Genomic DNA, 18,502 nt, shown 5'->3' with positions numbered 1-18,502 from the left:
ATTTCACTTTGATTCAATTAAGGACTATAATTTTTCAAATGGCTCAATCAAGTACATTCCGTCATGTCTGTCACATTTACCGTTAAAAACTGGTCACGTGACCCTCACGTGACCAATTTATAGGGGCAAAAAAGTATTTTCTCATAAAAAAATGAAACTAAATAAATTTAAACAAATTTAAAAAAAAAAAAAAAAATTCCCTCCATCTCCCCCATCTCCCACCTTCGCCACCCCCTGCACCATACCCAGCCCAGCCCCTCCCTTCCCTTCCCTTCCCTTCCCTTCCCCTCTCTTTTCTCTCATATCTTTCTCTTTCTCTCTGCCCCCCAGCCAGCTCCCCCTCCCCGTCACCCATCCCCGCCCCCCTCCTCCCCCTATACCATCGTCATCCACTAACACACCGCCAAAAACGGCGATTCAGACGGTGGCAGCGGCGACGGAGGCTGTGGGTAACTTGAAAATCAACAAATCAAGTCTCAATCAACTTCAATTTCATTTTAGACACTCCAATTTGATGCAAAACTATTCAAATTGATCCAATTTAAACAAATTCCGAAATGGGCATAGACCCTAAAATTTCAACTTCAACTTTCTCAAAATTGACAAGCTAAATCAAGAGGAAAATAAAGGCCATACCAAGAGGATCAATTTTCACAACTAAATCAACGGCCAAAACTCACCGGAAATGGCAAAAATCGGCGGCGGAAGCCTCCGACCTTCATAGCTCTGATTAGCTCCCAGCGGTGGTCCAATGAACGATCGGGAACCATGGTTAGACTCACTGCGACGAGAAGAAGACGTTTGGGCCAGAGTTGGGTCACGAAACTACCGAAAACAACGAGTCAACACAAGAGCTCCAACCGGCCGAACTGGGTCTCGAGTTCGTGGTGTTTCTGGGTTGAACCGACACCAAGGAGAGGGAGAAGGAGAAGTGGCGACCTCATCTGGGCTGGGGGGCAGAAAGAACGAGAAAGATATGAGAGAAAAGAGAGGGGAGGGGAGGGGAGGGGCTGGGCTGGGTATGGTGCAGGGGGTGGCGAAGGTGGGAGATGGGGGAGATGGAGGGAATTTTTTTTTTTTTGTTTTTAAATTTGTTTAAATTTATTTAGTTTCATTTTTTATGAGAAAAGACTTTTTTGCCCTTATAAATTGGTCACGTGAGGGTCACGTGACCAGTTTTTAACCGTAAATGTGACAGACATGACGAAATGTACTTGATTGAGCCATTTGAAAAATTATAGTCCTTAATTGAATCAAAGTGAAATCGGGATCCTCAACTGAAAATAGGGGTATATTTATAGTCCTTTTGCTAACATTTTCCCTTTTGTATATTCTTTTTTAAGTGGACATATAGTTTAATTAAATTTTAATATAAACATTAAAACACATCATAATCTATTTTCTTTTTATTATTATTTTTTGTTAATTTCATTATTATTCACACACACAAAAATCCGGAGATGCTCTAAAAAAAATTCTGAAAATAAGAAAATGTAAACATTTCGATTTTTTATTCGAAAGTTTCAAAAAAAGTGATATTTTGAAAATTCTGAATCATAATAAGATATTGAAATTTCAATTTTTTGGAATAGAAATTTCATTCTCAAAATTTTTGAATTATAATTGAAACACCCTATTTTTGATCTAATTTGTCCAAAACACACCCCTAATCATTAGACAATTATCTTCCAATAACTATATGCCATTCTATAAATACTTGTCTGTTTGATTGCAGCCGACAGCAGATTGGCTTCAGCATGTCTTTCAAAGACATACATCACATAGTTGATACCATTCACAAATCAATGAGATGCTATACAACCCAAAATTTATGTTCCATGCTGACGTGTGATAATGTGGCGTGTTTTTTTCTTTGTAAGAGAAATGTGATAATGGTGTGGTAATACCATACATTGTACTTGTAGGCTGAGAAACAAAATAGGAACGACAAAATTTGGCATAAATAACATTTTCCTTTTTGGTGCCAATAAATAGCATTTTCCTTTACCTAATGAAGCTCATCAAGACTTTAAATTTTTTTTTTTTGGGGAAAATTTTAGTAACACTCCCCAATTATTACGAGTTCATAGTTACCTCCTACACAAATAATTTGGCTTCAGCCTTGTTGAAATTTTTTTTTTTTTTTTTTTTCTAATGTGCCTTCCATTGTTTGATTTTTCTAAAGGTCCATTAAATTTATGGACATTTTCATCCATTTACTATAAATTCCCCATTTGACCCCCAAAAAAAACCTTGCCTCTCCAATAATTTTTTCGAGTAAGTAAATTCTTAATAAGCAAAAATAAAAAGTATTTATAATTGTAGCTTTGTAGGGACTCATAGCTCTAATGATAGAGCACTTATCCGCACGCTTTTGGCCAAACTTCAACTTTTGTTTTTCCTCATTAAATCTGAGACTTCAACTCTCGTTTTCCTTTATTGATATCAGAGTTTTGGGTATATTGGTAAATACTTGTAAACATTAAAATTACAATTGTCTTCGTGTAATAATTGAATTAGCCAATTCATTATATCGCCCTTATGATGAAAATTTATTATGTAATGACAATATTGTGTACTATTATAATTTTGTCGTAGAAGTGCTATGATTTTTTTTGTCTTAAAAAAAGTAGAACGACCACCTAAGATGATTTATATCCAAACCTACTTAACTAGGGTGCCCTCAAGGGGACACTAGTAATATGATTTATTATTAGAAAAGAACTAACTTCGTTAACGGCAAAAACAAACAAACCAAGTTTGTTAATTCCTTGGCCAGAAAAAAAAGTTTGTTAATTCATATCATCAATCATTTTGCTAAACTTAGTTATGGTACATTTAAGAACTTAATGGGGACTTATACTTTGGTAATCATATTATTAAGTGTTGATTACATACTCTCCTATCTTTTAAGTCTAGGGAGGGAAGAGTCAAATTCGTAATCTTTTTTAACATTTTACAACAAAATGAAGAAAAATATTGACTAATACCTAATCAGTTCACGTTCTCCTATTCAATCCCCTTTTATTATGTAATTCATCATATCATCATAGTAATTATTGGTGTTACCACCATGACCTTAATTATGAATTTTGATTTTTAAGAAAAAATTAATATTTATTTTTGCTGAGTAATATATTTAAAATTAATAACGCGCTCAATAATTTTCACCTTCCTTATTCATCCCATATTCCCATGTGCCCATGTACCTACCTACATATATAGTACATTAGTACATACATGCATAATAATAATACATATTTTCATTGAAAACTCTCTGTAGCTGTTTAAGCCGGCTCAACAAGGTTCTTCCCAAAGTGCCCCTGCTCTCAACACCCATTTTAATTCATTGATAAAACACAACATGGGCATAACAGTAATTTCTTAGCACCCCATTTCATTGCCGATCAAAACACAGGGCTCTTCTTCGTCCTCCATGGCTCTTTGTACGAACCTTCGATTTCGAGCTCCGAACTCATACAGAAACCCTAGGAATATTCAATTCGAACCGTATCATTGATTCTCCGAATCACGGAATCGCCCTTGCTCCACCACCACTGAGACATCATTGTCTCCGAGTGAAGGTATAGATTTAAATTTAAACTTGCAATTTTATTAAATTTTGTTCGATTTAACTTCCACGTTTCTATTTTTGATTTTTTTTTTTGGCGTGTGATTGAAGGTTCGTAATGCTTCATTTTTCTAGGATTTCTGTAGATTCAACTTATAGGGTTCCGTTTTTTATTTGCGATTTTTTTTTTCTACTTTTTTTAATGAACTGAGATTGATAAAGAAAAATTTAAATTTTGGAAGTAAAAAAAAATTTTAGAGTAAATAAAAAATTCATGTGACTGAGTGTCTGTTGTGATAGGTATAGCTTTTGTTGATTAGGATGGAGAATTCTGAGCAAAATAGAAATGAAAAAAATAGGAAAAAAAAATTCAGTCTCATTGAGTGAAATTTTAGCCTTAAAATACATTGAACTAAGTAAGCATACTTGGGTGAAGCAGCTGGACCCCCTCTCCCTTACCCCAAAAAAAAAGAGTAAGGGAAATAACTTTATTTCTAAAGGAGGAAAGATGATAAACAAGAAGTTCTTAGTGACTGTTCGGTGTCACTTCCGCAATCATCGGGATACCAGTGATCATTTAATTATCTCTAGCTCTTTGTTTTAAGCTAAAATAGATGACGATTTGGTATTGATTTGTTCTGCCATGTTCACGTTTATGTTAACTTGACCATCACATGGGTGCTTGTGTATGCGTCATTTACTGTCGTCAAGATTAGTTACTTTTCATCGATCAATTAGCTCATATTGATATTCGGTGCTTTAGGAGAGTCAACTGACACCGGAAACTCACAGGTGAACTATATAATCAACGACTTTAGTTAATTATTACTTGTCAGTCTGTCAGCCTGTCTGATTTTCCTAATCTAGTTATTACTTTTGGGTGTGTAAATGTTCGATCTCCTTCTAAAAAGTTAATGCTTGAATCCAGGTAGTTGCAGTTACCTTCGTTATCTAAGCAACATGCAAGTTCTAGTGCCTGAATTTAAGATCTTAAGTTAATATCGTTGTGATGATCATAATAATGTTAACATGAAATAGAGCTGCAACCATAATGCAATACTTATGCTTCCATTTCTGTGCATGATTCTTATATAGCATGCACATATTTTGCATTTATTTTTTGTGCACTGTCACTGATTTATGATGGTCACATTGTTCATGGGTCGTATTGCTACATCGTTTATATATCAGGGAGCATGTTGATAATCTCTATATTGTGTGGGGTGCTTCATCCATTCACTTTTATGGATATTAATAGATTGAAATTCTATTATAAAGGTGAATTTATTTCGTTCTTCTTCTTCTTTCATTTAGATAAGGGAGTTTGTGAGATTGTTTGAATCCCTTATGTCTGTAATCTTGTGAACCATTATTCTGGTCCAAATATACCCTACTCTAAATCTAAATGTTATGTTGTTGACTTCTTTTACCTTTAAAATAAGGAATCCATAATTTATGTGCTGTTGTATGGTTTATGCATCTCAGTTTAATTTCTGGCTTCTATATTTTTGCATTTGGCTACTTCGCGTTGTCTTTCCATTCATTTTTTTCCTTGTGGAGGATCTCAAAAATGATTACCCATCTCACCATAGTTAAAAACTTTATTTTTTAAGGAAAGGAACATGGATTTGGCTTCTTATCTTATGATCTTTATCTGTTTCAGGTGTACTGTATAGTCATTGTTCTTAGGAGTTTGGGCTTTATGTTCTGTAGTTCCCTGTGTTTGTCATGCACCTCTGTGTTTTCTGGCTTTGTAACACAGAGAATGTGTGGAAACTGATGCAATGGCAACTTCTAGCAAGTTTGATCTCTCGTCTAGTAGCCCGGATAGACCATTATACACCAGTGGGCAGCGTGGATCCCACATAGCTGCTGCATTGGACAGATCTGGTAGCTTTCGCGAGAGCATGGAAAATCCAATTTTATCTTCACTTCCAAACATGTCAAGAGGCACGTCCGCAACAACACAAGGAGATGTTACGAACTTCTTCCAGCGCTTTGATCCAAAGTTGGTGGCTGCAGAGCACAAGTCTAACCGACAAGGAGACTTGAAAAGACTTGTGAGTGTTGCCCTTAGCATTGCACCTGATGAATCTCCATCTGGTTCTGTGAAAGGCAAGTTGCTACCATCTCCAATACCGGAGGAAATAAAACGAGTCAAGGATGGTCTGCATGACAGCTCTTTTAAGGCCAGGTAGTTCCGTGTATATTTGCGTTTTGGTTTGATGTTGTAACTTTTAAATAGTCCATAACAATGAATCATTTTATAGGGAACGCGTAAAATTTTTCAATGAAGCCTTATTTGTATTCAACAAGGTTTTCCCAAGTGTACAATCAAAGAAGAGATCAAGAACAGAAGTTTTTTCTAATGACCGGTCTAGTTTGGTGTTAACGAGTGATCGATCTATTCTGGGGCCAAACATGGGTAAGATTGGTATGCAGAGTCATGCTGTTACAGGTGGTTTTGAATTTGAGCAGCAAAAGTCAGAAGAAAGGACCAAGAATTCTGTTCCAAACAAACGCACTCGTACTTCTTTGGTGGATGTGAGGGTCCGTATCTTGGAAAATTTCTGCTACATTTGCTTTCTTCATTCATAATGTTGATATCGTGATCCTTTCTTCATTACTTTATATGAATATCTTGTATGAAATTAGCTATTTTAGTTGTAATTTTGGTTATACTATGCTCTGTCTGTATGCTGTTATGGCTATTCTATTTTTATACCTGCTTTATGGGCTTATACAGATACGTTACCCTTGATATAATATGGAGCCTTCCACTTAATATCCCTTTCAAATATCATGAAGCGAACATTTCTTTTCTTGATTGGATCTGGAATGTGGTACTCAATAGTAGTTTAATTTATGTGTTTTAACAGGTTCCCTTATGTACTCCTTTTTTTTTTTTTTTTCATTTGAGTTATGATGCTTATGTGACTGCATTAATTCAGAGTATACTGTGGTATATGTCGGGCATAGCTTTGGTCTTTTTTGCTTTTAACCCTGTGCATTTGGCCTGCTAATCCATAAGAGTCTTGTCTATGCCATGTAAATCGATAATGTCTCTAGTTACCCTTTGGTTGGAACCATGGCTATTTTCTGGATTATTACTTCTTTAAGGGAAGACTGACTTAAACTATGATAAATATAGATGGATGTGCGAAGTAATTCTCTTGTCCGACCATCTGGGGCTGTAGATAGAGACAGGGAAATGCTGAGGCTTGCAAATAGTGGTACGGTTCAGGGAGAGGATCGAAATTTATCTATTGGTGTTGATGGTTGGGAAAAGTCAAAAATGAAGAAAAAACGTTCTGGCATAAAACCAGATGTTTCTCCAAGTACAGTATCCAGTAAACCAATTGATGGCTACCGTGAAACCAAACAGGGCATGCAGCAAAGGCCTGTTAATGATTCCCGTTCAAGGTTAAACAATGACTCCCATGGGTTCAGGTATGACTTCGTAAAGTGCAACTGTGCATGCTTCTTCCCTTTAGGACAGTCTGAACCCATAGTATATAGCATCTTTACAAATTTATCTGTTCATGGTTGAGGTTAATTAGATCAGTCTTATTTTTTTATTTTGAGAAGGAAACTTAGGAACACAGCACTTTTCGGGTTTATTTACTTGTACAAAAATCCCAGTGAACTGTTTAATGGTGACTGACTTGTTCTTATTATTGATATTATTCCACTGAGGGTTCATTAGGGGATGCTAAAATTGTTTACCCAAATGCAAGTTTGTCAGTATTTATCTTCAATTCCGTATTAAAATTGCAGAAATTATTTTGGACTTTTAAAAGTACAAGGTTTTATTTCATGCATCCGAGATTTATGTTAATTTCAGGTTTAAATACGCATTTATGCTTTGATTTTTCTCTTTTTGTATGTGGATATTGATGATAAGAGATAAATTGTAGAAACAACAACTTGACATACCTTCAAAAGTTGTAAATGGAGTTTGAAGAATCAGGCAAAAGAATGACACCTATTTATATGGTTAAGTTGTTTTTTTTTTCCTCATATGTGTATCCGTATATTGTTTTTCTGTCTGTGTTTTCATTTGGTGTTGTATTGTCCTATTATTTAAGGAAAACATCTTAGTGCATTGTATTAAAACACATATGAGTCATTAATGAGACATGCAATTAATGCTGATCTATTTGTGATCGTGAATATCATAACTACCCGAATCATAAGAAGGCATTTACAGATTATATAATTAAAACCTTCTTTTTCTAAAATAATTACCAGCGAAGACTTTGTTAATTGGACTCTATTCATTTGATGATAAAAAGGCAGAGCACTTGATGTTAACAATTGCCCTAGAGGATACCTGTATGGACGCTGGGTTCTTCGCCTACCGGTAGTGAATTGTTAAACTTTTGCAGTTATTGATTAGAATAAATCCATGATTGGAATCGAAAAGCATGAGACATGCCTCTCTGATAGGCTTTCACCTCATGATACTGCGAGTGAAAGGTTTCCCATCATATGAAAATTTTGTTCTTGTTTGCATGTTATTTCGTTGAAATCTTGTGATTAATCAGTTAGGAAATCCTTTTTAAATTTTGTTTTATGTTGGCGATCGCCATCTGCAATATCCTGAGAGGTAATGTTAGTGTCTTATATTTTTATAGGCCAGGAGCCGCTAATGGAGCTGTTGGAGTTGGAAAGGCAGACAGAATCTCACAACCGGCTGGCTTGGGCTTCCGTTCATCTGTTCCTAAGGCTGAACCAGACAACCCTTCCCTTATCAATGATAAGAGAGATCGCCCTATTGGTTCAGATAAGGAAAGGGTGAACCAAAGAGCTGTCAATAAGTATGCATAGCATCCTTAGAATTTTTTTTCTGTGCCTATCTTTTGGAGTGTTTTCTGGGTCTTTTATAAGCCTCTTTATATCTAGCTCCTATTTACTTACTTATTTGTTTTTTGTTTTTATTAGACAATGTATTGATTTCCCTCTCTTTATACTGTATGTCTTGCAGGGCAAATGTTCGTGATGATTTTAATTCAGCTAGTCCTACCTCAAGCACAAAGATGAATGCTTCTGTTCGGGCTCCACGATCAGGCTCAGGTGTTGCACCCAAGTTGTCCCCAGTTGTTCATCGAGCAACTGTTCCTAATGATTGGGAGATTTCTCAATGTACAAACAAGCCCCCTGCTGCTGTTGGAGCCAACAATCGCAAACGCATGGCATCAGCACGATCTTCATCCCCACCTGTTGCCCAGTGGGCTGGCCAGAGACCACAGAAGAACTCCCGGACTGCAAGGCGGTCAAATTTTGTTCCTGTTGTTTCAAGTAATGAGGAAACCCCTGCTATGGATAGCGCATCTGATGTTACTGGTAGTGACATCGGGCAGGGATTTGCCAGACGCCTACCAGGAAGTTCTTCTCAGCAAGTTAAGTTAAAAGGTGATCCTTTGTCTTCAGCGGCACTATCGGAGAGCGAGGAGTCAGGAGTTGCGGAGATCAAATCTAGAGATAAAGGCAAAAAGTCCGATGAGATAGATGAGAAAGCTGGACAGAATGTTCAAAAGGTGTCCACTCTGGTTTTGCCTTCAAGAAAGAATAAGCTGGTTACTGGGGAAGACCTTGGAGACGGTGTTCGGAGGCAAGGAAGGACAGGACGAGGTTTTACTTCCACAAGGTCACTCATGCCAATGACAGTTGAGAAGATTGGAAATGTTGGAACAGCAAAACAGCTAAGAAGTTCTAGACTTGGTTTTGACAAGAATGAAAGGTTTAACATTTTGTGCCTGTGTATAATTTTCTGGCTGCCCAATAAATATCCTATTTATTTTGTAGTCCAAAATTAATGTTACTTGGATCGGATCTCATAGTTTAATGTAATTTTTTACACAGCAAGGTGGGTCGTCCACCAACTAGGAGACTTTCTGATCGAAAGCCCTATACACGTCAAAAACATACAGCAATCAATGCAGCAGCAGATTTTCTTGGTAGTTGTACTTTTAATTTTCTTAAGAAATAATTTGTGAACTATATTTCTCTATGTTTATTATTAGTTTTTTTTTTGGTTCTCTATTCACTCTTGTTTCAATTCTCTAAGTTGGGTCAGATGATGGACATGAAGAGCTATTGGCTGCTGCAAATGCTGTCATTAATTCGGGTACCTTTCTCATTGAAACTTTTTTTTTTTAAATTTTATCTTATTCCAATATTGTCATCATTGAATTAATAATTTGATTATTGCTACAGCTCGTTCCTTCTCCAGCTCATTTTGGAGGCAAATGGAGCCATATTTTGGTTTTTTATCTGATGCAGACATAGCCTACCTAAAGCAACAGGTGATGGCCTGCTTTATTAGTGTTTGCAATATGTTGATAAATAGTGTCAATTCACCAAATTCAAGAGTGAGAAATGCCTCTGTTTGTCCCTGCTGTGGATAATAAGGCATTCTAATTTTCTGTTAATCTATCAGGCAAACATTGACACTAGTGTGACGACTCCAGCCCATGTTCCTTCTAGTGTAGATGGTAGCTCTACTGTCCCTAATGGACTTGGGTTGATTGAATGTGAACCAAGGAGTGGAGAATTTCATCCAGGACAGTTAGTGCCAGGCACTGGGGATCATACTGCAATTCCCCTCTGTCAGAGACTTATAGCAGCACTCATCTCAGAGGAGGATTCTAGCAGTGGAAATGAAGACCTTGCATTTGATGCATATGGAGTTGAATCTGATCTGGATGCAGAGGTGGAATCAAATGATTTGAATTATCAGTCTCAAGTTAACTTTCAATTTCCTGGGCACACTGCTTTTAATGGTTATAGGAATTCTGGGAGGCCAGAACGTGATGAACCTGAAGGTGTAGTTGGCAACCCAAAAAAAGGAATTAGTGCAAACTTTGGTCATTTCCAAAATGGTTTACAATCAGACCACGTGATGTCTGGTTTGGCCTGTTCTGAATTTCAGTATGGTAACATGCAGCTAAATGAAAAAATTCTCCTGGAGATTCATAGTATTGGAATTTTTCCAGAGCAAGAGGTAGGTTTACTTCTAAAAGAACTCTTTTACTAATGCTAATTTTCTTTTGTTCCACAATCTCTCTCAATTTTCCTGCCATTTAGGTTGGTAGCTTTATTACTCTACACACTATGTTTTTGTGATTCTTTAATTAGCTGCGCTTTCTTGCAAGTGTTTAGTTTCACTTGATGTATCCTAAAAACCTTCTTCTTCTTCTTTTTTTCTCTCTTCTGCTGCTGAGGTTAGGAGTGCAGAGCTCCTTTTATGCTTGAGTGTTTCAAAACTATATTTTGTCTCCTTTTGTATTATGGTCTGTTAATAATTCTATATATTTTGCATGATCTTTGTTAAGCCTGACATGGCACAGACGGGGGATGAAGGCATCAGTGAGGAAATTAGGAAATTAGAGGAGAAGTACCAAGAACAGGTATTTCATACAGAATTACAATGCCTTAGTTTCTAATAATTTCTATTGGATTCATTGTTCATGCTCTTATCGCTGCAGTAGAACATTCTGTGGAATATATGGACCTGTATCTATCTTAGGCCAGTAGAACTGTATAGAAACTTAAAAGTTAATCATTTTTGCTACAGTTATTAATTACTGTGCTTTTGATTTTCTAACGAACTCTGTTCTTAAGACTTCCATATAAAGTTTATCTTTGATGTAACAGGTCTCCAACAAGAAAGGCTTGCTGGATGGACTGTTGAGGTCTGCCTCAGTAACAGAAGGACTCCGAGAAAAGTAATTAGTCCTTTATCTTGTGATAATCTTTCTTTTTTGTCCTTTTGCTTAGTCTTCTTTACATCATGATCTAACAATTCAATTTTTTGTTTATATAGGGAGCTTGAACAGCGTGCCCTTGACAAACTCGTTGGAATGGCTTATGAAAAGTATATGGTAATCTATTTATACCTTCCCTTTCTCTTACTTTGGTCTTTATCTAATTGTTCCTTGTAGTTTAGGACGCAAATTTGGTGTAACAACTATAGTTCTAGAGCTGCAATGCCTAACTGATCTATATTAGATCCATATAAATAAAGACTAATGCTTCCTAGGAAGGCCCTTGGTTCTGGTCCAAGGTCTTGCTTATATAGATAAAATTGTTATTGAAATATTTCAAATGCTGCTGGAGCTATGTTTTTTATGATTGACTTGCATAATTGGTGGCTGCATTTAAACATAAATCATTGTTTGATAGACTTGTTGGGGTCATGCCACTGGTGGGAAGAGTTCCAGTAATAAAATGGCTAAGCAAGCTGCCTTAGCATTTGTTAAACGGACATTAGAGCGATGTCATAAATTTGAAGATACAGGGAAAAGCTGCTTCAGTGAACCCTTATTTAGGGATATACTTCTTTCTGGCTCTTCCAACCTTAATGTCACGCGACAAGCAGAGGCTATTGCAGAGGGTGAATCTACCAAACCATATGCCTCTATCCGTTGTTTGGAAGGTAAAGTTTCAGGTATTTCCTTTTATGCCCCTAAGTAAAAGACTGGGACTCTGCTTTCTATTCCATATATCTTCCAATGCATGTTCTTTTACTACTGTGTGATCAATTGCATAAAGACTTGGAGGGACTTTGCAGTTTCTGGATATCTTTTTTCCTCACTTTGTCATTTTTCTTCTGTTTGAAGATTTCAGTTTTCTGAAACAGTACTGTTTCTTTTGTCTCTTCTGCAGCTTCCATGGAACAAAGCGATTCACAGTTTAGTCAGAATGCAGATAATCATAATGTTCTCTCTTCAGATGTGCTTCCACCTTTAAATCACCTACCGGAACAAACTACTGGTAGAGAAGAAACATGGTCAAACAGGGTGAAGAAGAGGGAATTATCGCTCGATGACGTTGGTAGTACTATTGGAACTTCACATGCCCCATCGGGTATTGGAAATTCTCTATCGAGCAGTGCAAAAGGAAAGAGGAGTGAGAGGGATAGAGATGGAAAAGGGCAGAACAGGGAGGTGTCATCTAGAAATGGAACTACTAAAATTGGTCGGCCAGCAGTATCAAATGTTAAGGGGGAAAGAAAATCAAAAACGAAGCCTAAGCAGAAAACAACTCAGCTATCTATTTCAGTAAATGGCCTCCTTGGCAAGATATCAGAGCAACCCAAACCAACATTGCCTTCTGAATCTAAGTCAGGTGAAATGACTACCAGTAGCAATGCTAAGGAAAAGGATGAGTTTGCCTTGGATGCAATGGATGACCCAGAGTCCATTGACTTGTCTAACCTGCAATTACCGGGAATGGATGTATTAGGTGTTCCTGATGATATTGATGGTCAAGGGCAGGATTTGGGTTCATGGTTGAATATTGATGATGACAATTTACAAGATCATGATTTTATGGGTCTTGAAATTCCAATGGATGACCTTTCAGACTTAAATATGATGGTTTGAAGTTGCTTCCCTGTATAGTCTTGTTCATTATACCATTGACAGATGAAACAAAATTGCTGTTTCAAGAATGACCAGTTATAAGGATGGTCATTTGACTATCCAGTCCCAGTTTACATGCATAGTCATTTGGCTACCGGTCCACAGTTAGGTTATATAGATTCTTTTGTAGGCTCCTGCACAAGTTGAATGTTGAGTGAACCTTTCGGATGTTTTGGATTTTGCTCCTGTATTAAGTTGGTGACTTTGACTGTAAAGATCTTTTTGTTCAAGGCACTAGTTAGTATGTCTTAGTGATTATATCTTAGCAAACACTGTATCCTGGCTGTAGCTTTTACAAATCAGAGAACAACGCCCTCTTGTACATACATTTTATATTCCCAATAAAATCAGCTCTTAATTCAATGTAATATTAACTAGCTGGCAAACCCATATCTAGAGGTTTTGCCTTGTGTATCTCTTTTGGTTTATGATTCTCCTACAGATATCTTTTCAGTCAACTGCTAAATTTGAAGCAGTGAATGCAGTAATGTTGGTACAAATGAAGGCTTGTGCCCATTTGAGGTCTTGGTCCTCTCTCTAAGTCAGCTTCCAGGCTATCTTCTATTACTTTTGGTGTGTATTCAGCTTTCTGAATAATGATCTATGAGGCTCACAGATGGTCTTGTCAGGATATACTGTACCTGGAACGAATGGCTCAGATGTCATCTTCAAGTGCTTTTTTGTGGACCTTTATTTCAAACAGGTGAGGTAAGTCTTTTTTCCTAAGCCTATAGCTACTCACCAACCATGTTCTGAATTTGTTTTGAACCATGAACTGAGTTTGCCTGGAACCCTTGGTTTATATTTTGTTTAGGTGGCATTGGTGCTCAGCTTGTTTGAGGTTATTTGCTTTATAAGCTCAAATTTGATGCTTAGCTCACTCCTCCAGGCTTGCCTAGTGTCTTGTGTCTCACTTGATTCTGGTTTCTTCATTTGGTATGAAACTTGAAATTGTTTTTTTAGTTCATTTGCCATATATTTGATTATGGTCAGTGCATTTAAGATTTCAAAAACCATTTTAATCTGTACTCAACATCAGGGATTTGTTTCACAAGCTTGTATTTAATCGTCTCCCATTCCATTTTTCAATCATGTTGTTACTACCAATTATTGTGTTTGAAGAGGAAAAACAAGAACTTTTTAAGTAGATTGGACATTTTCTATGGCAGACATTGAGTAACATTCGTACGGCTTTCTTCTTGGGGTTGATAGATGCTGTTTCTTGAGTTAAATTGTTGAGTTGCCTTAGTTGCTTCCAGGTGGATTATATCTTGTGCCCATATTAACCGTTTTTGTATTTGTGCTGCAGCCCCTTGGTTCCCCCCCTATATATCATCAGAATCATCAGAAATATGCATAAAGCAAGGAGCATGCAGCTTAAGCTGTACTTCGCTATTAGATGGCTGTAAAGGTTACAGTCCATATGCGCAGGGGCAGAACATAGAATGGACCAAGAGGGCTATGGCCCTTGCAAACTTTTGAAAAATAAAAATAAAAATCTAAGTTGTAGAATATCAATGTGTTGAGCATGTGTGTCACTTGTAAATATATTATCTTCTATTCTATTCGTCTCATGAACATACAACGAAATCAAATGCCACTTAATTCAATAATATCATTTGGATATTTGATCTTTATAATTATGAGTTATACGAGCTTTTTTTGAATTGATTACTATTTTTTTTTTATTTAACAAAACTTTAAGGATAAGTTTTTTTAAAGGTAGACATAGCTAGCGAAGCATGTTGGCTTCTTTTGGAGGCCATATGCACAATTGGCCCAGAGACTAGCAAAAACAAACACCAGCTCTCCTTGGTTAGTGTATTGGTCTCTTAGAAGTACTTAGAACCAACCAATCACATGTTGGCCTCTTGGGCCAATGAGGCACTGACAAGTCATGGTTGGGGCTAGGCAATGACCGCCACCTATAAGCTACTAAGAAAAAAATTATCAAGTAAAGAGCCTTTGGAGAATGAAAAATGTTAGAGAGACCGTATTATATGACGTGGCTTCCTAGTCACTCTTGATGTCTTGCTCTCTTTTTCTCTTTAGATTAGAAAGTCATATCATGTGGTACCACAAATGTGGTATAAGGATATGGTACCCCTAACATTACCCTTTGAGAATATAGATGAACCGCTTAAGGTTAAGCATGATAATTTTTTTTAAGGAAACCAGAAAATAGAAGGGTAGAAAAATTAGAATGAGGAACAATAATAGCATCTCTCTCACACTATTTTAACACAACTCTAACCTCTTGGCGTGTGATGGTAAGTAGATTCGAGTCCATGGCTTTGAGTTTGAGGCTCAAACGCTTAAGTATCCGGGTTTGGAGTTAAGGACCGGGTTTGGAGTTAAGGAGCTCAAAAATTCAATTTTAGGGTCATCATCTAAGTTTGGAGTTAGAAGTTTAAGGTCTACATATGTATCACCTCTCTAAAAAAAAGAATTATTTGTACAAATGGGCTTCACTTTTATTAGCAAAGCGGTACACGTACCTTGCATTATTATTGAATTGTAGACGTGAAACCATTTCTAAAACCCGCTTGCCAAATGTGACATGTTTGGATTTGCTGCATCTCCTCAAAATAGAAAGAACAAATGGAGTTCCAAATCTAGTGGGACAAATTAGAAAGATAAGTGTTTGGACATTGTGGTATTATTTGCTTGCGTGTGACTGTGTGAGTCCAAAGTGCCAAGTCCCAACCCATGATTGGTAACACCTGTCCTGAAACTAGAGGATGGTGTTGGGTCAGACTTTGGTTGGCACGAAATTTATGGCAAAAGAATCCCACAAAAGATTGGTAGTTTGGTACTTTCTTCTCTGTTTTGTCACACACAGTTTGAGAATTGAGACCGACCTTACTCAGTGCATGTATCTATCTATCTAAAAGTGGTACATCTCCCCCAACACTCCACTCTATCTCTACCACGTTACTTTGCTCTCTAAACCCTTAACCACATGACGTGACAAGTTCGTAGTCGCTCATCGTTTCATGCACGGTTTATAAACAAAAAGGGAAAAAGAGAATTTCATCATTTATTTAATATTTTAGACTCCATTGAAATTTTAATACATTGTCTGCAAACTGCAAATTCCTTGGGTTCGGGGTTCCTCTGTAATTTGAGAGTAAATTATAATTTAGTATTTTAACTTTACATGTTATTTCAACTTAGTACCTCAATTTTAAAAATTTGTAAAAAAGTATCTCAACTTTCTTTTTGTGTCAAAATAGTACCTCCGTTAGTTTTTCTGTCAAATAAACCGTTATCTGCTGATGTGACAGAGGTATTTTCGTCTTTTTCCTCAAATTTTAAAAATAATAATATTTTTAAAAACTTTTGAATAAAAAAATTTCTTAAAACTTTTTTCTCCCTCCCCCTCCCTCACCCCCTCCTCGCCTCCCCCTCCCCACCAACCCAGCCCTCCCCCCCCAACCCACCACCTCTCACCCAGCTCCAACCCACCTGCCACCTCTCACTCAGCCCCGCACCCTAAACGACGAGAGCAATCAACAACGGACATGCTGGTTTGAAACAACTAGGCTTGGGCACAATGCCCGAGTCCTCACCCAACTCGTCCAATCCACTTTCCCTTTCGTGAGGACACCGTCATCAACCTCATCTCGTCCTCGATTCGTCTAGCGCTCGAGAACCCACTCAACTACGTGAAAAATTACCTGGGCGACATGTTGGATTGCTGCGTGGATCGGGTCATTTACTTGGACTTGGATGTGCTCTTGGTTGACGACATTCACAAGCTCTGGAACATTCGCTCACTGGGTTTTTTTGGTTTATTTTCCCCTTCGTTTTAGGTGCGACGGGGTTGGATGGGAGGGGGAGGCGGTGGCCTGGGTGGGGTAAGGGGGTGAGGGGAGGGGGTGGGTCGGGGCTGGGTTGGTAGGGAGGGGCTGAGGAAGGGGGAGGGGAAAAAAAGTTTAAGAAATTTAAGAAATTTTTTTATTCAAAAGTTTTTTAAAATATTATTATTTTTAAATTTAAGAAAAAAGACGAAAATACTCCTATTATGTCAGCAGATAACGATTTATTTGACAGAAAAACTAACGGAGGTACTATTTTAACATAAAATGAAAGTTGAGGTATTTTTTTGTAAGTTTTTAAAATTAGAGTACTAAATTGAAACAACATGTAAAATTAAGGTACTAAATTATAGTTTGCTCTTAATTTTATATCTCCAAGAACGAGTCCTTGTTGACCATTAAAAACAATTAAATTGTGGTAGCTTTTGTTTGCTAATTATAAAGTATGAGATGTCAGATGTGATGTGACCAAAAATAGGTAGGATGATTGATTTTAAGAAAATAATAAATTACTCATTTGAAGATATTTAAATATTATTGTTTTTTTTTCTTTTCCCATTTGTTATGAAAAATTGTCAAGTGATAAGGAAGTTTAGAAAAGTATGTTCGAATTAGAATAGTTTTAAGTGTTCAATTTATTTCAGTATAACAAAAAAACTACTTTAAAACTTAATTTTTGTTTTGTCAACTTTTTTTCCCTAGAAAAAAGAGTTGTGTTATTCTATAACATCTTCCATTATTAATCTAATTGATATTACAGATTCGTATCTTATTATTTGACCCCAATTACTCTTCCCCATGCAAGAAAAAGTTTAATTTGCTAAAATAATTATCTAATTTCTCCACTTCAAGAGTCTCAACTCAACCCCCTTAAAAAAAAAGAACTCCAAAATGATTATATATATATATTTGAGAGCGTTGCTATTTGCATTTTTTTTTTTCACACTCTTTATTCTTGCACACTCCATAAAACTTTTTAAATTTTATAATTTCTCAAAATACTCACTCAAAAAAAAAAAAAAAAAAACACACACACACACCCACAGCCAACCCAGCCCAATTCCACCCCTGCACACGGCACACCCACAGCCAACCCACCCCTTACACCAAAATGATTTTCCCACCTTGTGGCTTCTCCAGCCAAAAAAATCATTATGGTCTCTCTCTCTCTCTATCTCTCTCTTTCTCTCTCTCTTTTCCCATCTCTTTCTCTTTCTCTTTATCTTTCTCCTTTGCACACTCTCTCTCTTTCCCTCGACGAGGTCACTGGGTTGCGTGGGGAGGATCGGGGCAGGGCAAGGCTTGGCGCGGAGGGGCAAGGCTGGGTGTGGAGGGGTGAGACGAGGCTGGGCGCAGAGGGGAGGGGCGAGGCTGGGCGTCACCGATCTGGAACAGAGGACAAAGAAGAAAGAGATAAATGGAGAGATAAGAGAGAGATAGATAGATAGATAGATAGATAGATAGAGAGAAGAGAAGAGAATTGGAAGGTTGAACAGGCAGCGACCTTGCCGGCGGCGGGGTGGCTGAGGGTGGGGTCGGGGTGAGGACAGAGAGGGACAAAAGAGAAAGGGAGAGAAGAGAGAGGGAAAAAGAGAGAAGAGAGAGGAAGAAGAGAGAATGAGAGGCGCTGGCAATGGTAGGGTCGGGGTGGGTGTGGACTTGGAGGTGGTGATAGCTGGTTT

General features: G+C 37.3%; 1 protein-coding gene across 3 annotated transcripts; it reads left to right on the top strand.

Annotated features, from left to right (window-relative positions):
* Positions 1-3,314: 3,314 nt before the first annotated feature.
* LOC147285136 (serine/arginine repetitive matrix protein) lies at positions 3,315-13,369 on the top strand. 3 transcript variants are annotated; one of them, XM_086242989.1, is made up of 15 exons: positions 3,315-3,584; positions 5,235-5,765; positions 5,842-6,115; positions 6,723-7,021; positions 8,209-8,391; positions 8,559-9,314; positions 9,437-9,531; positions 9,642-9,701; positions 9,791-9,879; positions 10,014-10,577; positions 10,909-10,983; positions 11,231-11,301; positions 11,400-11,457; positions 11,759-12,023; positions 12,242-13,369. In XM_086242989.1, the coding sequence occupies exons 2-15, from the start codon at positions 5,356-5,358 to the stop codon at positions 12,958-12,960; spliced, it is 3,918 nt and encodes a 1,305-aa protein (XP_086099115.1). In that variant the 5' UTR covers positions 3,315-3,584; positions 5,235-5,355; the 3' UTR covers positions 12,961-13,369. The 3 variants fall into 3 exon arrangements, with proteins under 3 accessions (XP_086099115.1, XP_086099114.1, XP_086099116.1); XM_086242988.1 differs by having other exon boundaries at positions 3,316-3,584; positions 5,842-6,121; XM_086242990.1 differs by having other exon boundaries at positions 3,317-3,584; positions 5,842-6,121; positions 11,759-12,011.
* The last annotated feature ends 5,133 nt before the right edge of the window (positions 13,370-18,502 follow it).

Source organism: Dryas octopetala, chromosome 5 (assembly GCF_963921425.1).
Source record: "Dryas octopetala chromosome 5, drDryOcto1.1, whole genome shotgun sequence".
NCBI lineage: Eukaryota > Viridiplantae > Streptophyta > Magnoliopsida > Rosales > Rosaceae > Dryas > Dryas octopetala.
This window is presented reverse-complemented; position numbering and strand designations above follow the sequence as displayed.